The following is a 27,846-nucleotide window of genomic DNA, read 5'->3' as shown; positions in this document are numbered from 1 at the left end:
CCGAGTCACCACGCTGTACTGCACATCCCCAAACTTGGTTTCTAACTGGAAGGGTCTCTCAACCCCCGTCACCCATTTCGCCCACCTCCCAACCCACTGCCCAGCATGCAATCCGCAGTTTGTTCTCTGCATCTATGAGTTTTGTTATGTTTATTCATTTGGTTTTTTTTTTTTAGATTCCACAGGTAAGTGAAATGCTATTCGGCATCCTCTAACAGGTCTACCCGTGTTGTTGCAAATGGCAAGATTTCATTCTTTTCATAGGTGAGTAGTATTCCGTATGTATGTGTATACACATAAACACACATGAATGTATAGCAAACCCCTCTTTATCCGGTCATCCGTCAGCAGACATTTCAGGGGTTTCCAAATCTTAGCTATTGTAAACGCTGCTGCAATGAACGTGGAGGTGCGTATGACCTTTTCAAATCAGTGTTTTCATTTTTTCACGTGAGTACTCAGAGGTGGAACTGCTGGGCCACGTGGTGGCTCTATTTTTAACTTGCTGAGGAACTGCCACACTGTTCTCCACAGGGGCTGCACCTATTTCCACTCCCACCAGCAGCCCACGCGGGTTCCCTCTGCTCCACGTCTCGCCAACCTGTGTCATCTCTTGTCGTTTCGGTGAACGCCATTCTGACAGGTGAGCGGTGACGTCTCGTTTGGGTTTGTTTGCATTTCTCTGGTGATCGGTGACGTGGAGCATCTTTTCATGTACCTGTTAGCCACTTGTATTAACTGGAATGTCTAGTCAGATCCTCCGCCCATTTTTAATTGGATTTCAGTTGCTGTTGAGTTGTGTGAGTTCTTAACATATTTTGGATTTTAACTCCTTATTGAACCTATGCTTGGCAAGTATTTCCCCCCATTAGCAGGCTGCCTATTCATTTGGCTGACGGCCTCCTCAGTTGTGCAGAACTTTCTAGTCTGATGTAGACCGTGTTTGCTTTCGCTTTTGTCGCCTTTGCTTTTGGAGTCAGATCCACAAAATCATTACCGAGTCCCGTAGCAAGGAGCTCACTGCCTATGTTTTCTCCCAACAGATAGTGACGGGACAACTGAGTACTGACGTGCAAAAGAATGAACTTAGAACCCTGTCTGATACTATACACGAAAGTTAACATAAAACGTATCAAAGATCTAAATGCAAGTGCTAAAACTGTAAAATATTAAAAGATAACACAGGTGTAAATCTTCATGACCTTGGATTAGGCAATGAGTTCTTAGAATTGATGCCTAAGCACTATCATTAAATAAATAAAGTGGATTCTTCAAAATTACTTTTATGCCCCAAAGAATACTATCAAGGAAATGAAAAGACCCGTAGAATGGAACAATATTTTTGAAAATAATCCATTATTTAGTAATAAAAGTGTATAGTATCCAAAATGTTTAAAATTCTTTTTACAACTCAACAATAAAAAGACAAGTAACACAGTTTAAAAACGGACACAGGATTTGAACAGACAGTCCCCCGGAGAAGACACACAGCCAGCCAGTGAGCACATGGCGGCAGCACGCTCCACGTCACCGGTCAGGAAGGAAACGCGAGTCAGCGCTGTCGGCAGGTCAGTGGACACAGGTTCAATGCCGACGGCTGCTACTTACCAGACATTTGCTTCGCGTTCACTCTCAAACCACATTGTGACAAGTCCTCTCATCATCTCCAGGTTACAGATGAGGAAGCTGAGGTTTAAAGAACTTACTTAACCTCTGCTAGATTAATAGTAACTTAAGTCACAGAACTCATCAGAGATAAAAACAGGACTTGTAACTAAGGTGGGCTGATGCCACATGAAGACACACTTGAACCTGGACCCATGCATTCCTCCTGTAACATGCCCAAGCGCACGCAGGACGTGCTGGGTTTTCGCAGGGGCTATAGAGCAGTACACGAGGATTGTAGCGAGGGAAGAACACATAGGAGAAGTCCAGAAGAAACTACGCCAGAACAGTAAGACATTGTATTTAAGTGATAGGACTTTTGTTCTACAAATTTTCTATAATCTACTGAATGTATTATAATAGCTTTTTAAATAATGATGCTCAGAATGGAAACCCTTTCCTACACACACACACACACACACACACACCCAGTTTAGAAGAACTACAATTATGCTGTGTTATCAGTAGACAGTTCTGTTTTCACACAGGTCGAGGCGAAGTCCTGGCACTGACTCGAGTCAGAGACGAGCCCTTGGGTGACTGATTTAAGCTCTGGGGATTCAGTAGTAAATTAGAGAACGATACACTCACTTTAAGATTCTTCAGAATTTTATGAATTGATATATTTTAACTACGCTTTAGTTATGATACTAAAACTTTGATTTGGCTGAAATGATGTTGTTAATTTTGATAGTTTGGGCATGATTTTAAGTATTCCACAATTTCAATTCATAGTCCATGTTTCACAAATTACAGTAGATAGATACAGTTGTGGAAAATAAGAAATTAAAAAAAAAACAAAACGGTGTTTAAATAGAAGGTGAAAATATTTTGTATTCAACAGATCTTACAATTGACTCAAATTCAACTGAACTTTAAGGCTCCTTCTAGAATCACTCTTGTATCTTTAAGAACTAAGCTCTGAACTTTAAAGATACAGTGTATCTGTATATAGAATTGCCATATTTAGAAAAGTACAGAACACCGAGTTAAATTGGAATTTCAAACAAATAATTTTTAGTATAGGTAATATTTGGGACATACTTATACTAAAAAATTGTTTATCTGAACTTCATATTGTACTGGATACCAGGTATTTTACATGGCAACCTGACATATGCAGAACTTGGAAAAAATTTTGGGAAATTTTCTTAAGTTTTATGGACAGTATGAAGTAAAATATTACCAGATAGTATGTTCAGATAATTGTAAAAATTGAGTGTATACAATTTGCTATAAGGAGAACTTTCAAATCTTAGCTTCGACAATTGGATAGCTCCTCCATAAGTGGCCATCAGTATTCACAACCCTACGATTACAAATTCCTTATAAATCAAAAGTGTGATTTACTTGATGAGATTTTCATTCCGCTTTTCCACGGAAAATGGCACTCTGGCGGAATTACTAAAGAACTCCAAGAGCAGCGTGACCGCGGTGTTCATCAGCTGGCGGATGAGCTCCTGGAACAGGCAGTCGACCAGCGTCAGGAACCGCAAAACGGTTTGGAAAAAACGTCGGCATTTGGACTGTTTGAAATGTGTTGTGTTGTCCTCAGAGAACTCCAACTCAAAACATTCTCTGATTTCTTCCTTTTCTGCCACCTACAATTCAATCAACAATTGAGAGACAATTGTTAACACAGCATGGTGTCTAATCCATAGTATTTTTATTAGTCTGAATAACATATTGGAACTAAACATAACAATTTCCACTAAAACCTTACCTTATGCTTACACTGTACTTGAACATGAGACCAAAAAAAAACAGCTTGTGTTCTGAAGCCTATGCAGTTTGGCGTCTCACTTGTAAAGCAGGTTAATTTGGGACACTGAAAGGGGAAGTACATACTCATAAATATCTGTGTGTTCCTACACAGAGGGACCCTCCTCACACACACCGAGAGCTACCAATGGGGGAGAGTAAAGTCTAAGTATGAGGATTCCTAAAACGCAGTCCAAGGCTGCCTCCTTCGTGCTAGGCTATAGCAATTATATTTTATTTTATTTTTTATCCTCACCCGAGGCATGCTTACTGATCTTAGAGAGAGGGGAAAGGAGTGAGAGAGGGAGGAAGGGAAACACTGATGAGAGAGAGAAACATCGATTGATTGTCTCCTGCACGCACTTTGACGGAGCACAACCTGGGCAGGTGCCCCGACCAGGAATTGAACCTGCGACCTTCCTGTTTATAGAATGATTCTCCAACCAGCTGTGCCACACCAGCCAGGGCTAGAATTTATTTTAACACGTATATGTTACATAATACAGAAGTAGGAAAAAATTTAAGTTTATCAAATTTGATGTTAGATTTTTATATGGAAGTATAATTACCTCTCGAGACAACTGACTTAGCAGGTCAGAAGTGAAGGGCATGTTTTGATCAAAAATATAGGGTGATATCAGTATCAGGACCACCAAGCACTTCTAAACTATGATCCTAAAAATAATCTGGAAGCTACTCAAAAGGATTCCTTTTAGATACACAACCATTTGATTCCTGATGGACCTTTAAAATTCTAAAAATATTTCCAATTTTTGTACTCTTATTGGTTAGTCATGCTTTTTCATTTCTGCTCCAGTCAGTACCTAGATACTTAGTAAGCAGCCATCCTTTCAATGCGTGTTCTAACTTTAAAAACATGATTGCACTAGTTTTCTATGTCGCTTTTCTTCGTATTTCATCTTATTCATTTGCATTTTCTTTTTCAAATTAATTAGGTCAGTTGCTTAACAACTTGGTGATTTTTCCCAGTACTGGCAGCTAACTGGAGGAACGGCTTAGCAAGGTGAGGAAGTTCTTTACGGAATCCACAGCTGCTTGAAGAAGCTGGGCTACAGAAAGACAGAGCACCTAATTTTTATACTCGTCCCGGGCACAGCCACCCCGGGCCTAACAAAGGGAATACTACTTTTTAAGGGATTGTGTTTTTATTGCAAAGGTTCCACTTTTCCAGGAGTGATTTGAAGACTATGTGCATAACGCATATTCAAAACAAAGCTTTTTAGCCCTGGCAGTAAAACGGTGTTAAAGCGCTTAATATGGACCCGTTTCAGTACAAAAATTATACAGTGATAAGCCTGGTCTTTTTATTAAACACTGGCGAAGCTGATGGGATTTCTGCCACTGGGCAGGCTAACCTACCCTCTGCCACCACAGGGTGTGAGTTGGGGCGGGCTGTCTCAGTTCTCCAGGTTTACGTCACTGATTTCAGCTCTCCGTCCCGTCCCATCCCACCACACCTGTGCTGCATTCTTCCGGAGCTAGGCCGTCCCAAAAGTAGCCGGGAGGAGCACTTTCCAACCCAGCTGTACTGCAGAGTCACTTCAGAACGGAATGTTGATAGCGCTGCTGGGCTCTCACGGCAGACATTCTCATTTCATGGGTCTAGAGGGTCCCAGACACCCATTATTCATGAAAAGCCACCCAGGTGATTCTAGCGGGCAGCCTGTTGGAGAACCACCAGCCTAGAGTTTGGCCACGGAGTCACCAGACACTTCATTTTGAAAACTTCATCCAAGATAGCAGTGGAGGTGACTCCAGCCTCCATGCCACGAGCCTGTGGTGAGACTATCAGCCACAGCGCTGCACACCGACACCGGGTCCCAGCAGCGTCCAGTGCGCCTGCAGCGGGCCTGGTCCCTGCTTCCTGCCCGGGTCCTCACCACGGTGTGTATGAGGCCCTGCTGCTGCATGGCCACCTGCAGATGCCCAAACAGCCAACTGCATGCACAGCACCAGTTGCGGCCACCCCTGCCGCCTGCCTTGGTCCCTAGCGACCGGACCTGGGGCTGCTGCTGGGCATCCCAACAGCCCTTGCAGCCCCTGGGGACCCACTGTAGAACTGTCCAATGACCACACAGCTTCTAGTCCTCAGAAGCCTCAGCCAAGAGACATCGCACCCCTCATAGGACCTGCTGCCTCCACAGGGCCCTGCATTTGGCACCTTGCACCACAGACCCAGGGTCACAAGACACTCCAGCATGTCCCACCCACAGGTGCAAATCTTCCCTTGTCGAAGTCGGCCCATAAAGAGATGACGGCTTCTTTAAATGCACAAATACCTGTGCGAGGCTACAGGGATCAGGAAAACCAGGGATTCGTAAGTCCACAGAAGGCATGTAGTAGACCTCCAGCCATTAGCCCCAGAGAAATGGGTATCCCGAAATCATCCAACAAGGAATTCAAAATAATTGTACTCAAGATGCTCAGAGAGCTACAAAGGAGACCTGTCAGGGATCGCTTTTTAAGTTACATAAATGGCTAACCACCAGGCTGTACACCTGAAACTAGTGTCACATTGAATGTCAACTGTCATTGAAAATTGTTCTAAATGAAAGAAATTATCCAATCAGAGGAGAAAAAGGAGTGAGAAGGGCCTATGTAATCTATGGGAAACCAACAGAAGTATCAATTTGTGAATTACTGGGTTTCCAGAAGGAGAATAGGGAAAGAAGGGGGCAGAAAGCTTATCTAAAGAACATGGCTGCAAACCACGAAAGACCCCAAATAGCCGAGGAAATCTTGAGGAAGAAGAACAAAGTTGGAGGCATCGTGCGGTTACCTGGTATCAAACTATACTACGAGGCTATAGCAATAACCTTGTACAAAAACAACCTGGTACTGGCATAAAAACAGACACATAATCAATGGAACGGAATAGAGAGCCCAGAAATAAACCCATGCCTACATGGTCATTTCATCTGTGACAAAGGAGACCGGAATATACAACAGGGAAAGACAGCCTCTTCAATAAACAGTGTCGCAAAAACTGGTCAGATACATGCAAAGAAAAATTAAACTAGATCACTTTCTGTGGGGGAGTAGTGGGAGGATAATGGAGACAACTGTACTTGAACAACAATAAAAAAACCCAAACTAGATCATTTTGTTCCACCATATACGAGAATAAATGCAAAATGGATGAACACCTGAAGTGTAAGACCTGGAACCACAGAAGCCGCCGAAGAAAATGCCGTCAACTCTGTGACATCGCTCTGAGCAATACTTTGGGGGGTATGTCTTCCCAAGCAAGGCAAACGACAAAAGTAAAACAATGGACACATGGGACTATAGCAAAGCACAATGATTTGCACAGCAAAGGAAACCACAAACAAAACCAAAAGACAGCCAACCGATTTCAACAACAGGACTGGCAGTAGGTCTCATGAGTTCTTACCCGAGTTGATTTAAATGGAAATCCCTTAACAAAATTGATGACCTGATCCTGGTGATGTCGGACGGGAGAAGGTAGGGTGACCCTGAGTAATGTTTTACTACATCTCAGGGGCCTGAGTTCTTTTGTTAATACCTCGCTGACTCCTGCTATCCACGGCCCAATTGTCATCCCAGAGTGTGTCTACGTACAACCGCGCTCAGGGATGTCAGGATGACTGAGGAATACGTTAAGGAAGAAGAGGCTTTATTTCATGGACATAAAATAGCTGCACTTTGTCTTCCTGTCACTGGTCCGGGCAGTCACTGCTACCCAGTGTCTATCAGAAGTTCGATTCAGAGAACAATATGTGAAAATTACTTGAGGGAGACCCAGTCCATTTATTTCTCCAGAGAGCCTCGAATATCCTTCTGGATGCGCCAAAGCAGCAGAGAGAGGCGGCAAGGCTGTACGGAGGTGACATGCATCGTCCCTTACCAAGGTGCACTGAGAACTACGTTCTGTGCGCTGCTATTCCCTACACGGGGAAGCTGTATAAAATGATCCTGTAATGAGTCATAGCGTAGCGGGTACGAGTGTTTTGAGGACATCGTTCATTGTATTACTGAGTCCTTTTTATGAAATCCTTAGGGAAGTTTTATCTCATCCACTTGTTTCTCCTGAACGAGTTTCTGTCTTAGGGACAGAGCTTTGTAACAAGTCACAGGTCAGCTCAAATTACACTTGAAGCATCTGGAAAGTATATACACCTAATGATTTATACAAAAACACTTATACGCACATGTATTTGCATTCCACATGGCGTTTAGGAAAGTTCCCTGTACTGTACCTTGTAGATGGAAAGTACTCATCACTTGGCTGATTAACCACCTCTGTCCCTCTATCCGCCCACTTCCAACACTTCTTCTAGGGGTGTGATTTAGAGCAATTGCTTTAATCACTACATAAAAGCTGATACATCGAGAGGATGCAATTAAAGAATTACCTTTAAAATTGTCCTTTTCATTTCTGAAATAGTTTTATCCCTGATATCCTGAAGTTGTTCCAACGCGTGGGTCGCTTGCTGTAACTGCTCTTCACAGAACTCATCCAGAGAGTACGTTCGAGACCCGTCCAGCTAAGAAATGACAGTGAGTGTCGGGTGGTGCAAAATCAAGACCCATTTACAAAAAAGAGAGAGATAAAACATTTCGGCCATCTTTTCACGTCGTACAGAGGAGCATGTTTTATACTTCCATTTGTATGTTATTCTTTGTATTACACTATATTCCTTACATATTTTTCATATTCAAGTACCCATTATTAAATATAACTAAATCTTGATAAAAGACAGAAAAATACAGTGTTTTAACTGTAATGAAAATTAAGCCAAAGCAAAAAAACTCAAGAGCCAATGTATTTTTTTGAAATATTCATGAAGCCAGGGGAAGCGACAATCCCGGGAATTGCTTTGCCTTGAAGTCCCAATTACTTGTAAAACTTAAAAATCTGTACACTAAATGTACAATAAAGAGGTTAAAATTAAGTAATACAAATAAGGTAAAAATTATTCTGAATTTTAATGTTTTAAAGGGTAAAAAAGATGAAGGGTAAAAGACAATGGGTGATAAACACAATAACATTGATGTTGAAAAAAAACAAGCTCTTGATTTACAACATCAACTTTATTACATATGTAGAGTCAACGCAATTAATTTTGAGCTGTCAAATCTGTAACTCGTGCCAGCCCTACTGTCGCTTCTCTTTCTAGGTCCAGGTGACTCAGCTGTACTTCTCAGCATCTCCCTCACACAGCGGGTAAGTTAAGCTGCCGGAATGCTGTTCTAAGTGTTCATTAAACACTTAAAATTTGTATTTCTATATACTCAACTTTATTGAAAGAACTATTCCATATAAATTAAATCACTCATTAAGAAAGTCACCGTTTCTCAGAATTGTGGAACAGGAGAATTCATAAATTTAACCTAAACCTCTGAGTTGCAACTTAATACAATTTTTCTGACATGCTACATACTGAGAGAAAATTAGTCACCATCAATTATGTATTAAAGATAGTTATAAATAATATCACACACTTGGAGTTTTGAAAATAAAGAAAAAGTCTCATAATAGACTTAGGTTAAGTGTACGGAAGAAATTCTTAGAAGAAACGTTAACTTCAGAGCGACCACCCAAGGGAATAATGTTCCTCGCAGGTACTTTAGAGTCAGGCATGCACAGGGCTGGTTTACTTAGGGATCTAGCTCTCCGTACTCCTTTTATTCAAAACCCCAGTTGTTCTTCCTCATTTCTATGCACCAGTCTTAGCTTACGGTAGCACACGTCCACCCACCTTTACAAGGCATATGGCAGATGGATTGTCTTCACGTTCATCAGCATTTTTCAGAGTAACTGCGTCCTCACAAAGTCCCTTTATGTAAAGCAAACAGCCTTGAAACAGCTCATCAGCCCAAAAAAGATGGTGGGACAAAAACGACCTGAAAGTTAAAGATTTTCCACAGACTTACCTCTCCTTCAAAGTGAATGAAGTTAACTTAGAGATAACTAGTATAATCGGTTTCATAGGCCCACAGTTAATACGTTTTACCTCTATAGCATTTTAAATGACGTTGATAAAGATTAGTAAGCATTTCGGGTTGTGTCTGGCTGATAACGTTGAAGGCAAGGTTTTGGTGCTGGGAGGGCTGAGTAAGAACAAAACAGGAAGGGGAACAAGTGCTGATGTGATTCCGTTATGCCACCTGGTTCTAATAGTTTTGAAATGGTAGGCAGGGACCTCCACAGGGAATCATATTACCCACATTTATTAAATTTAAACAAGTTCTCTAACCACCTACATCCTCAAATAGAGAGGGAGGCCCTTGATAGGCCCTTTTCTTTTCTCTGTCCCTTTCCACTGGTGCAATCACAGCCACCACAGTGAGCCAAGTCACTTCTGACCACACTGGGAAGAGCAGGAGGACAGACTGGACCAGAAACAGGCAGGGCGGAAGGGGTGAGGACATCTCTTTATCGAGGGGACGTTGCTGAGTGAAAGCCAGGCCTCCGCGTTAAAGCCCACCCGAATCAGCCAGCCACTGAGGCCGCAGAGTTGCTTTCTGGTGTCAAGGAGCAAGTTAACTACCCCCCTGATGACCGGCACGTACTAGATGCTAAATTAATATTCTTGTATGTCAAAAAAGGCCAAAGGCTGGGAGAAAATATTTATAAACCACTTACCTAAACAAAGAACCATATCTAGAGTATAAAAAGAACTCTAAAAATTCAGCAGTATACAGACAGACAATCCACATAGAAAATGTACAAAAGACAGGATGTTTCACCAAAGAAAATATACAGGTGGCCGATAAACACGTGAAAAGATATTCAACATCATTAGTCATGCAAATGCAAATTAAAACCACAATGAGATATTACTACATACCCCCCCGAATGAGTGAAATAAAATAATAAAACAGTAACACCCCACACTGCAGCATGAACGTGCAGAAACTAAATCACTTCCACACTGCTGGAGCTGGTGCAATGAAAGCTGGCAGTTGCTGTGCAAAAATCTAAACATGCAATGACCCTATGACCCAGCGACTGCACTCCTGGGCATTATTACACCCCAGAGAAATACACACACGTGTTCACCCCAAAACCTGTATGTGAATGTTTATAGCAGCTTCACCTGGAAGAAACAGAAACTGGAAAACACCCAGGTGTACTGGTTGAACAAGCAGGGGTACATTCATATCAGACACTGCTTCTCAGCGACACGAAGGAACAACTTACACCTGCACCAACCTGGGTGACCTCCAGAGAGTCATGCCACGTAAAAGGGCCAGGCCCTCTGCGGTTCTGTTTACTCAGCACTCTTGAAAAGAGACAACATTCTAGGAATGGGGAACAGGGGAGCTCCTGGCAGAGGCTGAGGAGAAGCTGGGGGTGGGAGGGAGTGAGTAGGATGTACACGGGGATGTGAGGGACCCGTGGTGATGGCAGGGCTGTGCTCCTTGGTTATGTCACCATCGTATTTTACTCTAGGCTTGCAAGATGTACCTGGGGGAACCTGGGTAAAGGGTACACAGGATCTCTCTGTATCATTTCTTACATCTACAACTGCATTTCAATCACAATAACCTCAAAATGAAAAGTTTAACAGCAGCAGCAGCAACAGAACATGGCTGCTGGAGAGTCCACAAAATAGAACTGTCATCTACGTTGGATTGCTTGATCATTCCCCTTTATGAAAGCAAAAGGTCTGATCACATGACCAAGGGACTTGGGCATGGGCTCCTCACAGCGCTCCGACTTCCTCGCAGCACAGAACGACACGCTGGGAAACACAGGGCGTGTCTGTTATGTACGGCTCCGGCAGAAGCGAGGCCTGCTGGAGCGCGGTTGGTGGGGTAATAACACGGGTGTAATAATTCGTACTTTTAGTTTGAACATTTCACCTAAAACGTCAGAGGGTGTGCTTGAGGGTGGTATTGTTATGTTACAGAATTACATGCTTATGATTTTGTAACAAAAGATTTTGTAATAAAAAAGGGCGTTATTTGTGCCAGACCCTGTATATACACATTTTTATATACACACACATAACATGATGTATAATATATAAAAATATTAATAGTCTCTAAAAATTAGATGGATTAAAATTAATAGTCAAGGTTATGGAATGTGACTTTCTAATCACTGAATGAAAATTGATATCTGCTTCCATACTACATATTTAAAATACAGCTCCCTCTCGCAATTTCTATAAATATATTGCATATTAAGACTTACCTGCTCTTATCTGTCTTAATTCTCTTAACATTACATTTCCAAGTAACAAATGCTTTGTTAATTCTGAAAAGAAAAATACTTCTTACATTCTATACTCATAAATTTTAACTATATAAAATAAATTTAGTAAAGGCTGAGCAATACTGAAAAGTTCTCTAGAACGTGACTTATCCATGTGAGTTGCCTAAGGCAAATACTAAACCGTATCACTTTTCCCCCAAATGATCAACAGAATATGGAGCAAAGTGGAAGTGACTGTCATCATAATTCTCACAGATGCATAATCAATTTACTTCCAACATTCCAGTAAATACAAAAACTATGAAGATATATTCTTTCCCCTCATACATTTATTGGCTTACTATTTTTAAGAGAGACTCATTTCAAGAAGAGTTAAGATTCGATTTTCTGGGATAATGAAAAGTACATTAATAAGAAATCATTGGATAGTGGTAAGTAAAAAGTTAAGATAATGCATATTATTCTGATAATATAACACTTCTGTTTTTTTTTAAATGCATTTATAATTAAAAAAACTCAAAGTACCTAAATGAGAAGGACCTGACAAGCCTCCTGGTGATTATTCATCATCCTGAGCTTTCGCTCAGGACACAGACATGTGGAACTGTGCCTGAAAATCCCCCTCAGCTTCTCTAGGTGCATTTTGCCACCTGTCCTCTGCACCTGCGGGACACGTGCCATATCACAGCCTCTCCCGGGAGCGAGATGTTTCCACCTTGATGAAACACCCGTAGAGAAACACCGAGATGTGCTGTGATGCTCACTTGCCAAAGTGAGCCTCCTTGCGTAGCTGGTAAGAGCCGCAGGGGGAGAGAAAGTGGTGGGAAGAGGGGCGCCACAGGGCCAGCCAACCAGCCCCTCTTCGTGACTCATTGGCCAGAGCCACCCAAGCAGCTCAGAAAGAATCTCAGGGTGTCATTCAAACAGGCAGGGGCCAGGCCTTAGAAATCAGAGTGCCTCAGGGAAATCTAGTGACTTGACCTTCAGTCAGGCTCCAAAGAGGCATAGTAAACAGATTCCTGTCTCAGCCATAGTTCAGACCCCTCAGGTCCTGGCACCTCAGGACTTAGAGGAGCCCTGGAGCCCCAGTGACTCCCGGGGAACCCAGGGGGTCCGGATGGGTGCCTGCACCAGGCCACAGAACCGCTTCTCCAGAACGTCTCAGGCGGGAAAGGCTCCTGAGGGCGTTCAAGTCCTCCCTGCCCTGTACACGTGGCATGGCCAGCGTTCGGTGTTAACACTTCACATTTATCTCACTTTTGTTTGTGGGATGCTTCCTGTTACCATATGAGTGATGAAAGCTTCACAAAAATACATTAAAAACAAAGTTTAAAAACCAAATAAAGCTGTACCTTTTAACCCAACTAAAATTTAACTTGCATTTTCCTTAACACGAATAAAGAAAATGAGTAATTTTCACTGAAGCCAGACGTCATATAAAAAGATGATTCTTGTCCCAATTCCAATTAGGTTTCACAAGTGTATTCAATGGAAATTATTTAGAGCAGAACAGACCCTGAGGATTTATTACAAGGCAAGGAGAGCAGTGGAAAGGCCAACACCGAGAGAGTTCAAGTCCTTTGGGTAATGGAAGCTGATAATGCAGAATCAAAAGCACCCAGCTTTACTACTAGTGTCTCATCTACAGGGATGTAACGACCACACGTATTCTGCAAAAGAAACTTCCCGGAGTTGCTCCTCGAGCATTCACGCTGCCTGTGATTTGGTTCCAGACAATAACCAGCTACCTACCCCCTCCAGTCAGGCCACGCCTCCCGTGGACCTACCCCAGAATGCGTTCCTGCCTAAAACTTTGAACTTGCTATAGTCTGTCAGAAACTACTTCCTCTCCAGACCCCACAATCGTGTATCATTTTCATCAGCCATCCTATTTAAAGCAGCAACACATAGCCACACACACGTGAAACTGTTTTATTTCTGTCTTACCTATTTTCTGGCCCTTATCAGTACCTGAAACTACCTTATTTATTTACTTATTATCTATCTGCCTCCATAGACTGACTCTAAGTCCTATAGGTCCAGAGACCTGTCGGCAGGGGCCCTAACAGTGGAACAGCAAAGGTACTCAAGAAGCATCTGCTCAGTAAGGGAGTAATTTCTCTGCCGCAAAATCCATTCACTTCCCTTACTGAAAAGTTCCTCAGGTTCTTAGTTATTTCAACTATTTGCAACGTTAAATGTAACAGTTTAAAATATTGTTTTTCTTCTTTTCCTAGTCCCCAGCAGGTAGCAGCAGACCGCAAGAAAAGACAGACTTTAGAGAGGAACTAAAGAAATTATAAAGCTAGACACGAACACGACGAACAACCGTCTGGACTACTTTGCGAAGGATCGAAAAGTCTCAGGAAATCCCAATATGATGTGATATAAACTTAGAACTAGCCAAATTTTTAAATGCCCTTGAACCAATAAGCTGCCCCAAGCTCCCTAATTCTGTTTTATTTTCCTTTGAAATAACTCATCTCCCTCTTGACATCTTGCCTACGTATGTGTTCTACCTCCCTCTCATCCACTACCATCTAAGTCCTCTGGGAGCAAGGCGCCTGGTGGGTTTGTTCAACAGCTTCTAAGCACAATGCCTGGTTTGTAGCCGACGCTCAATAAATATTCGTTTAATAATGCATGAGAAACAAGGTAAACTAAGGTCATGATAGTCTATTTAAGTTTGCTTGACACTAAAATATCTTTTTCTTACGATATTTATCCAGAAATATAAAAGAGCTGTAACCCCTAAGTTGGGAAGCTCCTTTGAACTGAAATTTTTATGGGCTCCCCCATTTCCTCTGTTATTCCCCATAAATATGGCATTCCTGTAGCAGAACCCTGATGTCATCCAGCGAATTACTATTTCAAAAGGATATTATAAATTGGTTTCAGTTTCGTGCATCTCACCGAAAATTGGAAAATATCTTGAACTGCTGTAATAAATAGTAATATCTCCTTTCTAATAGCCATTCCAAAGAAGGCGTGAGTTCTGCTTCTTCTACACCGCCCATTTTGGTAACCTGCAAATAGAAAGCCCACATCACCTCACTTCTGAAAAATATGTGTCATCTTCAAGAAATCTGGAAAGCCTGAATTTGGCTCAGAACTTCTTGTCTTTAGAATTAAGCTTTCTCTCTCTCTGACCTTCACCACCTCATCGACACCCACACTCCACTGCCCTTCACCTTTGAAACGAATGATGCGGTAACAGTCCAAAATTCTCTGCGATGCCGAGCTCTGTGGGCAGAGACGACCTGGAGGTCATATGCATTATAAAAGACTTTAGGATTTTTCCGGGGAATACAATATACAAATTCTCCATCATCTTTCAAAGGTTCCTGAGGTTAAAAAAGAAAATTTTTTTTTAGTTAACTTGACCAAATTAAGTAGTAAAATGGCTGAACAGATGACTCGGGAAATTGAAACAATTTCAAGCAAGATCAATCTTAAGATTTAATACATTTAATTTTCATTCTTATACATGATGTGGTAATGAAACATCCATGAAAACTGACCTGTACACTAATGTATGCTTATGAACCCAAAGAACTTAACAAACGATAACACCTTCCGCGTGTATGCTGTGCTTCCAGTCAAGGTGTCTGCCAACGAGAGGCCGTACGAGCACTTGAAATTTATCATTTATTTTGATAGTGATGGTGGTTTAGTATAATAATAGCTAATATTTGTCAAGTAATATATGATGAGTAGTGTTTCCCATACATATCTTCACAACCAGTTTTTCATCTCTTAAATTTAGCCCCTTAGATATGAGATGATCAAGTTACATCTTTTTAATTCTCAACAGAGGCAGAAATCACTACTTGGAGAAATTAGGAAATCTGAGAAAAGTCCCGCAGTCAGAAAACAGGGCTCTGAGCCCGAGGCTGACCCTCCACCCATGCTGAGCGGCTGGGGCTGCGGCACACGCAGCGGCCTCTCCCCGGTCCCTGACGCTGCTGAGAAACCAGACAGTTCCACATTCAGACAGTTTTTATGTGAAGCTTATTTGAGCTTTGAAATTCCTAACTTTTATTGATAAAGCATTTAAACAAAGTTCCATTTAGTCTTGTGGGGTAATTAAATTTTATAATGAAAGAGCATTTAGTATTCTTCAATATAACTCAATGAATGATGCCTCCAGAAGCTCTTGAATTGAGTAACTAAAGAGCTTCTAGTCACTGTAATTTTGAACTTTGGATCCAGTTTTACTTTCTAAAACATAAAACTGTCATCCTTAAAGACTGTTAGGGTTTTTTTTCAATTTTCTCAGCTGTTTCTTTTTCTTATTTTGACTCCTGACATAGTGGGTACCTAGAAACCTTAAAAAAACAAGTTGAAAAGCTGCAAATAAAACTAAACTGAGTGATGATATAAAGTACACGGGCTTTTTATAGCTATTAGGCACTTGAGGCACTTCCGTTATAAATTATGTATCCAAAAAATTGAGATCACTAGAAACTTAATGCAGACACAATATTCAAAATGGATCACATATGTAATTAAATAATGGTAGAAGCATAAGAATAATTAAATTTTTCTTTTCAATGAAAAAAATGTTTTTCATATTCTCAATTCTTTCTCCATGAATAAAACACATCTTTGTAGAGAGTCCAAGGATACTGAACTGGTATACAGCTGGGTTTTTTTTAAGTACCTTGCCCCCTTACCTGCCAGCCACCATGCATTATCTCATTTAACTGTCAAAGCTCTCTAAGGTAAGCATGACTATCTCCATTTCAAGGTCTAAGAAACTAAAGCTCAGGGAGGTTAGAAACTTGCCTAAAGTAACACAGCAAGTACATAAACAGAGACTCAAAACCAGGGGAGTCTGACTCTGTTGCACATGTGCTTTTCTTTACATGGACGCTGCCCCTGACCAATGTCCAGACGTCCATTTACCTGCATGGTCCCAGAGCAGGGACCGGCAAACTCTAGCCGGGACCAGGTGCCTATTTCTATGAACAGGCTTATAGGAACACGGCTGCCCCTGTCGATGTTTTGATTCTTGCTGCTTTTGTGCCTCCGTGACCGGATGGAGGGGTCACAACAAAGATCACAGCCTGCAAAGCCGAAACTATCTACTATCTGGCCCTTTTTGGAAGAAGCCTGAGGACCCTGGTCAGAACAGTGGCTCTCAATTGTGTGTTGGCATCACCCAGAGAGCTTGATAAAATAGCGGTGGCTGAGCCCCACCCACAAAGCTCCCCATTCAGCAGGTGTGGGGGAGAGGTGGGAACGTGCGTTTTTGTAAGTTCCAAGGTGACGAGGAGGCTGCTGGCCTGGGGACTGCACCTGGAGGACCCCAGATCTGAAAGTAGGACCAAACGGCCCTGTTCAGTCTCCGAACACCTGTCATAAATGAAGTCACAGGAAGTAGACCTTAGTTCTTACCACAGCTTGCCCCTCTGGTCACGTGACATTGGACAAGATAAAATTTCTTTGAAGAGGCTAATGGGTAAGAATAAAATGGAAAGGATAAGGGAATAAAGAGATGAGGAGATAAAAAGTCGAGTACGAGGAAGTAAGAGAGGGAGAGGGACAGAATGTTACAGAAGTACCCTGGGACTTTTTAAAGCACAAAAAGCTGATGAACACGACCATAAGTATAGGTCTGAATTTCAGGCAGATGTCGTATCTGTTCTCCATTCTTTAAGCGAAATGAATGATCTCAAATGCTTTTCATGAGTATTCACCATGAAATAATTCGATATTAATGTAAAAATAATAATGATTTTAATGTATGTAATAAATAAAATAAAGATTGCGATAGTTTCAAACATTCACTTTTATAGTACAAAGATGAGTAAAATGGAATACCACCTTTAGAATAACCTTCTGAGCTGCACTTCGGGGCTGTCTGTGTTCCAGGTTATGGTGTGGTAGCACTGTTTGCCAACCGAGCTTCTCTCTCAGCCGAATGATATTTCTCACCACGTCGTCATCCTCTGGCTCTGGTTTAGGACAGGAAAACAAGATCCAGCGTAAGTGTGAATATGGGCATCAGTTAAGGGCAACGTTGACTATTCCAAATATTTCTACATAGAGAAAAAAATACAAACGGTAACGTACACTGAAAGTTTACACAGACTATACAATTGGAGGAGAAAATATAGCTTAAAATTCAGTTTTAACAGAAACCGGAAGAAACAATAGTTTTCCATTTAAGAAAGAAATCACGAAAGGCCTAGTTACACGGGTAGTTAGCCAGAACAGCACTAACCAGAAACTGTCAGAAGGCTTTTCTGAGTCAAGGCCTGCGCTGGGGGAGGCTTCGGGATCAGAGAACAGGGGGTGGCGACTAGAGATGCAAGTGTCCCCCCACCCACCCCCGAGAACACCCATCCCACAGGCCCTGCCAGACCACATCTGCCTTGCGCTCTCGGCAGCTGACCCGTCTCTCCTTCCAGAAACAGTCGCTTCTCTTGGCACTTGGTCACCACGCTCTACAGGTTGTCCTCCTGGCCCTTGAACTTCTGGGTAAAATGAGCCACAGGAGAAGCACGCCAAGAGCCGTGTGGGCACAGGCGACGGCATTATAAAGCCACGCATGATTTCCGGTGCTCCAGAAATCACGAACACCAGCTGATCGAAACCCCTGTTTAGCTTAGGAATCCAGGCGACTTGAGCTGCTGTGTAAAATAGTGTGAGGATTCCCATAAACCTGGTGTAAGACAATGCAAATTTGTTCTCTCACTTTCCATGGGTCAGCAGCCTAGCTGACTTCAGGGTCGCACAGGGCTGAAATGAAGACGTTGGCTGAGCACGCCCTCCTGCAGAGTTCTGGCTCCAGACAGCACTGCCTCCCCGCTCTCCTGAGGCCATGTGACTGCAGTCCCCATTGTCTCGCTCCCTGTTGGACAGGTCCTGTTCTCAGCTACTGAAGTGTAGGCACCTCCAGGTCCTTGCCTTGTGGCCCTTCAGAGGCGGCAGCAGGGCAGCATCTGCTACCATCTCTGGTCTCTTAGAGGCTCATCTGATTAGGTCGGGCCTGTCCAGGACAATCCTCCTTTTGATTGACTCAGAGGTAACTGATGAGGGGCCTTAACCACGCCTCAAAACCATGATATAAGATGAAATGAGAGGGGTGATATTCTCCCATATCCCCAGGTTCTGCCTATACCAAACGGGAGGGAACCACACAAGCTGTGTGCACGGGGTGTGGGGTTACTGGAGGATATTTCAGAATTCTGCCTACTACAACTTCCTTTTAAAAAAATGATACAAATGTTAACATCTGTTAAGTCTAGGAAGTGAATAAATAGTTATGTTAGATTACTTTCTTTACCTTTTATATTTGAAATTTTTCATATTTTAAAAAACCCTAAGTATGTATGATTTCCCAGTCTGTCTTCATGGGTCCGTAGATGCTACACGGGGAAGCACCTTAAAGAAATACAGTCATTAAAGGACTAGAGTGGTTTTATTCATCTGGCAGCCATGAAGCCTAAGTAGTTGCTCTTTCTTACACTGAAACCAACTGCAAAACAACACAGGACAACGTGACAAAAGACTAAGAATTGTTAACACACACCGAGCGCTGCCTTTGTTGCGATGAGACCCACTGTGCTAGTTTCCGGAATGCACTGCAAATGGCCACCGACTTAGTGGATTAAAACCATATACATCCTGTGGGTCAGGAGTCTGGGTATGGCTTACTGGGGGCGCTGCTGGGGTCTCAGAGGCTGCAACCAAGGTGTCGGCTGGCTTGGGTTCCCTTTTGGAGGCCCAGCTGGGAAGGGATCCTTGTGTTTGCTCCTTCAAAGCCAGCAGAGGGGAAAGAGACTGTAGAGACTGAGTTTGCTAACAAGACAGAGCCATCTACAATGTAATATAATCCCAGAAGACAACCCATGACTCTGCCCTATTGGTTGGAACCAGCCACAGGTGCTGCTCCCATCCTGGGGTGGGAGTGGGGGGGTGGGGTGGGGGGGTGGGGGGAGGTTAGACAAGGGTGCGAACACCAGCACAGCCACGCTGGGCTTGGGCTCTCTGAGACGGTTTAGGATTATGAGGATCTTCTCTTTAAAAAAAGGGAAGCCTGGGTGAGCGAGAGGCCCTGGTTTAAGCTCCGGTAGCCTTACGATAAACCTGCCCTGGAGCACGGTGTGTCAGTGGAAATGGAAACGCTTCCTTTTCCCCATAAAACTTAAAATATTAATACAAAAAAGAACTTCAGGTATAGAGAAAGCACAAACTGGAAAATGCTAGTGGAGGAAAATCTGTTTTAAATGAGTAATTTATTTGGGGATTTAAACTCTATGTCAGACAAAGACATACAATTATTCAATACTACGACACCATAGAGTTTTACTGAGAGGATAAACCAAAACCATCCGAGTTTATCTTATTTCTAGTTCTGTAACCATAACCTTCAGAGATTTGCCTCAATTAAGAACACAGTCATTGAACAGTCTGCAAAGTTTTTACTCTACTGATATTTTAGGCTCTCAGAAAGAGTGTAAACAACTGTTGAAGCGACCAAACACAAGTCCAGTAAGGCCGTTTCCTCGGAAACCGTCGTCCAATATAAGCCCACACGACCGCAGCATAACTTGAGAAAGTGCAGCGCCTACTAAGCAAGCTGGGCAAGGCCACCTACTTGTTCTGTCGTAGGACACACGCCTTCTTCCCCTGGGTTTGAGATAAGTGTGAGTTTGATCTTGAGTGTCCTCTTTTTGCCCCTTTGATTTTTTATCCTTGTGGTCAACTGGCTCTGGAGCAACATCTTGCTGAGTTCCACTTTCCTGAAGGTAATCTGCAAATAAAACCGACATTAACTGAATAACCAGCATGAGCTATAAACACCACGGTGATTCCACATGCCAAGCAACACAGTTATCATTACATCAACACCGTGTTATACAGTGTTTACACTGAGCTCAGTTCCGGGCTCAATTACAGGCTCTGCCACTGTTTCGCGATTGACTTTGGAAGTTTCCTGTCTGCCTTACTTTACTCACCTTCGAAAGGACTGCTACAGTAAGAACTTCATGACGTGTTCCAAGGATCAAATTAGTTCATATGGTTAAAGCACTTCCTGAGGGAAATGTTATTGATTTTATTACTACAAAATGTGAATCCTCATGTGAAATACATAGCAAAGCCCTTTTTATCAAGTGTAATTTGGTAACTGAGACCAGAAAATTTTTAGACACAAGTACAGAAAAGTAACGTAAAACCTGTTTCTCATTCCTTCAATGACTTACCTTACTGGTGGACTTTTCAACACAAAGAAGAATGGAGAAATTATTGAAAATAGGGTTTCTAAAAACCAAAGAAATTTGACTTTTTCTCACTGATTTAACAAACATTTATGTAGTGCAGGCACTAAGCTACCAGCAAGCAGGTGATGAGACAGTAATTACAACCAAAACAAAATGAATACAAATGAGACGGTTCGTTCTGTTTCAGCCAGAACCGGAACTGCTGAAGGGACTGGGGAAAGAGGGAGGGAGGGAGGGGGGCAGGTAGGGGGTTAGGGAGGCAGATAGGGAGCAAGGAGGAATTCTCCACGTGTACAATCAAGAGGACACCACAGACCTGCCCCATTCCAAGGCACCGAATGTGTGAATGAAGGAGCGGTTTTCAGTTGTGTGGTGGAAACAGGGCTGGGGATGAAAGATGGGAAAAGAGAGGGCTGTTCAGATCAGAACGAGAAAACGTGGGCCTCAGTGGAAGTGTCTATGAGACAACTGTGAAAACCTCCCTGTATCTTTAACATCCATTCCAAGGGTTTCTCCCACTTCCTGGCCTTAATTGACACCTAGTTATTTTCTAAACACACAGCTGACAACACGCCAGCCTCCCAAGTAGCGGCTGTCTGTACCCTAGCACCCCATACATCTCATGATTGGAAGGTGGGCTTGTTTTCCTCCCTGCTCCTACTTGCCCTCCGAAAGAAGGAAAGGAAACCCCCTCCTCTGAAGCACGTGGCTTCGCATCACGTCCCTCTCCCCCACTCTGCATCTACATCCACCAGCTGCCGGGTCACTCCGTGACTCTGGAACCCTGGCCCCGGGGAGGGCCTGTGTCCTCCGTGTTAAATCTGCCACAATTCTGGAAGGCTTCAGTGATCACGAGTTAAGACTTGTCTGATACTGTGCCCCCTTCCCCGCTCCCTAACACCCTCCCATCTCTAGGCCACTCCCAACATTACACCCCTGTGCCTCTCACTGGCCTCCGTCCTTCCAGCATGCTCAACCCTGCCAACACCACCACGTTCATACCCCATCGGTCCTCTGGTCATTGTCCCATGACGTTCTCACAACCTGCCAACCCTCGGTTGTTTTCCGTCTTTCTCTTTACCCAGCTGAGGTTAAGTGGCCTTTCAACAACCTCTCTCCAACATCCTCAACTCCTTTCAGTCTCACCTCTGTGGCAAAACACCAGCCCCGGATGAGCTCAGCGCTGTGTCTCTGTGCCTACATCCCACAGCCCGGGGCTATCAGAGAAAGGCTCACACATGGGTGGATTGGTAATCTCCAAAATTCACTTCAATGGACCACGAATGGACCCTGCACACAAACCTGAAATCCCACCGTCTGCCTGGTTAATGTGCTCTTCTAGACTTTTACGACTCTTCCAGATTTCTCCACGTTCCTGAAATCTCCAGCCCTTTACCCTCCAATCTGTTTCAACTCATCTCATTGTCTTCTTCCCAGGGGACGCAGGCATCAGGTGGGAATCCCTTCAGCTTGCCAAGCAAGCCAGGCAACCCGCATCTGCACCCACCCTTTCCTCCTGCCCTGCTGACCGAGAAAGGGCTGTATTTCTCCTGCCATCCAAAAGCAACCTTCACCATCCCTCATGCCCACACTACGAACTCTTCCTTTCTCTGTGGCCTATCCAAGCAGCTCCACCTTAAATAAAACCTACTCCTAGACCACGGCTCCTTCTAATTAGCAAGCTATACCTTGCCTTTCTTCACAGTCCAATTTCTTCAAAGAGTTGCATATAATCACTATCCTATTTTCTACTGACTATCCACTTCCTAATCCATTCCGTTCGGGGTTCGGACTCCCGTCAAACAGCACGCAAGGGGGCGCATCGCTCAGGTCAGCAAATGAAGTGGACCCTTTCAGTCCTCGTCTGACTCGAGTCATCAGGCTCACAGGGCACGGTAGACACGTCTGCCCTTTTCATTAGGGCACACCTGACAACGTATCAGTTTCAGGTGTACAAGATAACAGTCTGGTATCTGTATATACTGTGAAACGTTCACCACAGTATGTCTCGTTAACATCCACCACCACAGTTACAAATATTTCTGTGATGAGAACTTTGAAGGTTTACTCTTAGCAATCTTTAATTTACAATGCAGTATTATTAACAATAGTTACCGTGCTATACATTACATCCCCGTAAGTTATTCATAACTTGAAGTTTGTACATTTTTGACAACCTCCAACCACCTTACCTACCTCTACCCCAGACTCTGGCAACCACTGCCCCATTCTCAGCATCTGTGAGTTTGAGATTTTTTGTCTCGGGTTTCACGTATGAGTATTTGCCATACAGGACTTGTCTTTCTCTGTCTGACGTGTTTCACTTAGCAAAACGTCCCCTAGGTCCATCCACACTGTCGCAATGACAAGCTTTCCCTCTTTTATGTGGCTGAGTAATATTCCATTATGTGTGTGTATACATATGTGTGTCAGTGTGTGTGTGTATTGCGGTGTGCACATACACATATGTATGTGTATATATGTTTGTGTGTATATATACCACAATTTCTTCATTCATTCATACATTGATGGACATGTAGGTTCTTCCTGTGTCTTATAAATGATGCTTCAAAAAACATGGAGGGGCAATATATCTTTTCAATATATCTTTTCAAGCCAGAGTTTTCCTTTCCTTTGGATAGGTACCGAGAAGTTGAATTGCTGGGTCATTCGGTAGACAGGGAGATGAGAGAGGTAACGATGGCCCCGAGCCCCCGAGGTATGGCTGAGGAGGAGCCCCAGGGCTGGGGTGGTGGGCTTGCCCTGCCAGGGAGGCACATCCCCTCCCTGAGGTGTGCACTGTGGGTGGGGCTGGGGAAAGGCAATGTTCCCATTTGATTGCCCTTGTTTTTAATCTTTATTGTTAGAAAGTAGGGACACAGGCAAGTAAGAAAGAAGCTAATGCTTAAACTGTGACAGTTTAAACAGATGCTGTGATGAGTGGGAGGGAAGAGCCAAAGAGGGGACAGGAAATGACATTGGGCAGCCCTGAGTGCCCTGCTGGGGCTGGCGACCGTGAACCAGGCAAAAGCCAACCAATGTGATTATGTAAGTTTTCTGCAAAAAGGCTCACTGATCACAAGTGACGGTGGAGGAAATGGACAGGAGTGCTGATTAGAGCCAAAGAGGAAAGAAATGGGCAAACAGGGTGGAAGGTGCTGGTAACAGAGCAGGTGACCCAGGACAAAGCAAAGAGCAGAGTGGAGGCCCAGGAATGACCCTGGTACAAGTGAGGGTACAGAGGAGCTGAATAAAAAGGGAAGATGTGTCTGAAAAATGCCACATACTAAAAATGGCAGAATTCGGGGTGAGGAGGAGGAAGAGTAAAAATGGAGTTGGAGGAGGGACAATCAGGAGGACAAGAGCCACAAGGGGGGGGGGTCACCACACGGCCAGAAGGCACCAGGACCTAGGAGACGGCTGACCCACCTCTGGGATCTTTTCCTCAGGGAAAAAGAAGTGACATCCGAGAAAGAGGGATGGGGATGCAAACCGCTATGGAAACGCCAGGTTCTCCCGGCGGGGCAGCGAGACCGCTGTTGTCATTTGTAATATCATGATCGGTATTTCGATTGCGTTCCCTTTAGAAGACAATGTTTGTATCACCAGATATTGCTAACTGCTATGACTAATGAAATTAGTGCAGTTCCCAGTCTGGTACTTTAAAAGTAGACTCTAGTATCTGCATACACTTCACTTCATGCTATGTACTCCCTGTCAGTCTCCCCGAGAGAAAGCATAAATCAGCATGCCTGGACAGCGAGCATCTCCGCTGACTTCTGTTGCTTCTGTCTCCAAGGGCATGGAACATGTTCTATATTTTAATGTCTCCTTTTCTGTCGTTTGAGCTGCTTCATGCTCTGGTGGTGTGACACATCCGCAATTTTGCTCTTCACGTTTTAGAAGTCTAATTTGACAAAGAAAATAAAACATGATGGCTATCATTCTCTACAACTTCAAATTTAAGTCTTTACAATACAGGATCTATTCTTCCAAGAAGTTTACGATGGGCACTTTGATAAGAAGTTCTGAAACCCTGGCTAAACAGGCGTCAGTGATACTATCGTTAACACGTTAAAGCTGGAGGGGACTTAAGAATCCTCATCTAATTTTAAAAGGTGAAGAAAAGTCATTCAGTTAAGTTAGTGGCAGAGTAAGGGCAGAATACAGATTTCTGAAGTTCAATACTCCTATCTTACCCACCTGTATAAAACAACAAAAAAGCAACCACCACCAACCTATATCGGTATTAAAGCCCAAACCTTTTCACAATCCGCTAGCCAACTGTCTGCTTTGTAAATGCTGGCGAACCTTTGCATGGGATCCAGACTCACCGCCTCCCACTGACTGAAGCCACAGACCCCATTTTTACAAGGCAGCGGGAATTCGCGGTGCTGTACATCCTTACATACACTTCTCAGTGGGGAAAAAATACCCCTTGGTACATTAAACAAAAATACATGAGTAAGTTAATACTTCTCTTCAAAGACAAATAAAGCACAACTCCTCTGAACTGGTTCATGGAGAGCCTCATTAGGTGTTCTTAAGCCCTTTCTTTCCCTGTGAGTGCTGAGCTCTATTTGGCTTTATAGACACATTGCATAGTTTCCTCTTCCCTGAAGTCTCTCCATGTTCTCGTTCTCTCTCTCTCTCTCTCTCTCTCTCTCCCTCTCTCTGCAATGAATTACCTACTGTTTTCTTAACAATGTTTAGGAATTCTTTTCCCATTGTGAGTAGTAATCTTTTCTCACATGTGTGGCAAATATCTGTATCTTCAGGTTGGTACTTTTCACTTCCTTGACGAAGTCTTGATAAACCCGAGTTCTTAACTTTAATTTGGCCTACGTGTCTATCTTTGCCTACGCAGTGTGTGTTATGTCTTCTTTAGGAAATATTTCCTTACCCCAAGGTAGTGACAAAATTCTTCTATATTTTTCATAACGGTGTTAACGTTTTGCCTTTCACAAGTCTTATAATTCATACATTAACTTCTTCAGCCCTAGAGTTCTGAGTATGGTGTGCTGGGCCCATAGGAGTCCCCTCCCCGCCCCCATAAGGATTCGCAGCTGTCACAGCCGTCACCGAAAACCCGCCCTTCCCCTCGCGGACCTGTGATGCCAGGTCTGTCAGTCATCTACCCCTGCTTCCTGACTTTTGTCCGTCCTTGTCTCTATCTCGTGCTGCATCCATTTCTACAGTTTTGATACCTGTAAGCTGAAACCCAAATTTTCTTTTCCTTAGAGAATGCTTACATATTCTTGGCTCTTTGCTTTTCTTTATATATAAATTTTGTTACATTCTGATTTAAATTTTTATAATTTTCTCCATAAAAGTCAAACATGTTTTAAACTTTTTCTAGGTACCTTATTTTTCATTCCTATTACAAATGGTAGTTATGATTTGATTACATTTCTGACCTGATACTGGACTACAGAAATGCGATTCACTTACGTATTTTAATCTAGCAGTCTTGCTAAATTCACTTACTTTGTAAATTCTTCTGTAGTTTGTTTGTAGATAATCGCTTCATCTATGAGTGACTATAGTTGGTTCCTCCTTTGTCAAGTCTTATAGCTTCCATTTCTTTTTCCCCACCCTTTTTGTATCACTGCCCTCCATCCAATAAGGGTCCTTGTCACTTCTGAATTGAAATGTTTGTAACACTTGACCATTATACACATCTGCTGTAGGGTTTGGTAAGTGCCCTTAATCAAGTACTTTGCTAAGAGTTTTTATCATTAAGAGATATGGAATTTTATTAAATGCTTTTCCTCCCTTAATCTATGAATGGTAATTGATACTGATAGATTTTTCTAATGTTGAACTAACATTGCATTTTAAGATATAAACTATTCCATTTGATCTCAACATATCACCCACTTTTATACACTGCTATAATCTGTAGGTTAATATTTAGGATTTTTTTTTTGCTTTTAAGGTTGTAAATGAAACTGACTTAAAAGGTTGTTTAAACTATCCTTATAAATTGAGTTAGGGACTATTTTCTCCTTTTTTCTTCTGTAGAAGTTATGTAAGACTGGAATGACCTGTTCCTTGAATTTTTGTTAGAACTCGTAAATCTGTTAGGAACTCAAAAACTACATTTGTCTGGGCCTGAGGTACGTGCTCTGTGAGGGAGGGCGATCGGCTGGGGTGGCAGTAACTCAACCATTCTAGTGGTCAATAGACAGTTCGTTTTGTTCATTGTTGAGACTATTTTGTTTACTTGCATTTTTCTTAAAATTGTTATCTTTTGTGTAGGTTTTCAACTTACTGCCATGAGATGGTTCACCACCTCCTATCTTTTTAGTTGCAGATTTATTGTACTGGGCTCTGCTTCTGATCCAGTATCGGTCACTGGGCCACGCACGGCACGGCTCCTCGGAGCACCGTTCACACCTGGGTCCCCTGGGCGGGCATGTTATGGGTTGGTCTGTAAAGACAGCGCGCTGTGCACGGTGCTTCCTCACTGTCTGTCCGTGATTTCTCCCCCATTTCCTCAGGCTTGCTCAGGCCTGTCCCAGCTTTGTCAATTTTACAGACAGCTGTTGCCTGTGCTGATGTTCTCTATTTTTGTCTTCGATTTCTATTTTGTTGATTTTTTTATCTATTCCCTTCAACTTTCTCTTTCTTCTGTTCAGTTTGCCCCCCACTGAGTTTCTCAAAGCAGACTGCTAGCTCATTAAGTTCCCAGGCATTCTTATTTTCGTACAAGTTTTTATGACTATAAATTCCTCTCTAAACATTAAAAACTATATTAAAGTTTTCATATATGTGACATAGTTAATGCAGCAGATAAAGGTCCTTCTCTTCTTTCTTTTACTATATATTCAGTTCTAAGTTTTTTCCTTTTAGGGGTCCTCCTTTCACCTATGAGTTATTCATAAAAGTGTTTGTTTTTCAGACACTGCTCCATTCCCAAATGTATGGGGGCTTCTATTCAACCTCTTGTAATTGACTCCTAATTTCCCCGTCTGC

At 42.9% G+C, this 27,846-nt stretch overlaps 1 protein-coding gene across 1 annotated transcript in view; it reads right to left on the bottom strand.

Annotated features, from left to right (window-relative positions):
- DNAH14 (dynein axonemal heavy chain 14) overlaps nucleotides 1-27,846 on the bottom strand; it is a 182,140-nt gene that overhangs the window by 132,143 nt on the left and 22,151 nt on the right. Inside the window, exons 2-9 of the mRNA XM_053913105.1 lie at nucleotides 20,244-20,399; nucleotides 17,465-17,595; nucleotides 14,827-14,979; nucleotides 14,549-14,661; nucleotides 11,615-11,677; nucleotides 9,171-9,315; nucleotides 7,824-7,955; nucleotides 3,016-3,266 (exon numbers count right to left, since the gene is read on the bottom strand). Of these exons, the coding sequence (XP_053769080.1) occupies nucleotides 3,016-3,266; nucleotides 7,824-7,955; nucleotides 9,171-9,315; nucleotides 11,615-11,677; nucleotides 14,549-14,661; nucleotides 14,827-14,979; nucleotides 17,465-17,595; nucleotides 20,244-20,399 (1,144 nt within the window). The remainder of the gene's footprint in view (nucleotides 1-3,015; nucleotides 3,267-7,823; nucleotides 7,956-9,170; nucleotides 9,316-11,614; nucleotides 11,678-14,548; nucleotides 14,662-14,826; nucleotides 14,980-17,464; nucleotides 17,596-20,243; nucleotides 20,400-27,846) is intronic.

Source organism: Desmodus rotundus, chromosome 10 (genome assembly GCF_022682495.2).
Source record: "Desmodus rotundus isolate HL8 chromosome 10, HLdesRot8A.1, whole genome shotgun sequence".
Classification (NCBI taxonomy): Eukaryota; Metazoa; Chordata; class Mammalia; order Chiroptera; family Phyllostomidae; genus Desmodus; species Desmodus rotundus.
The sequence above is the reverse complement of the archived record's forward strand: the minus strand, read 5'-3'. Positions and strand labels throughout refer to the sequence as shown.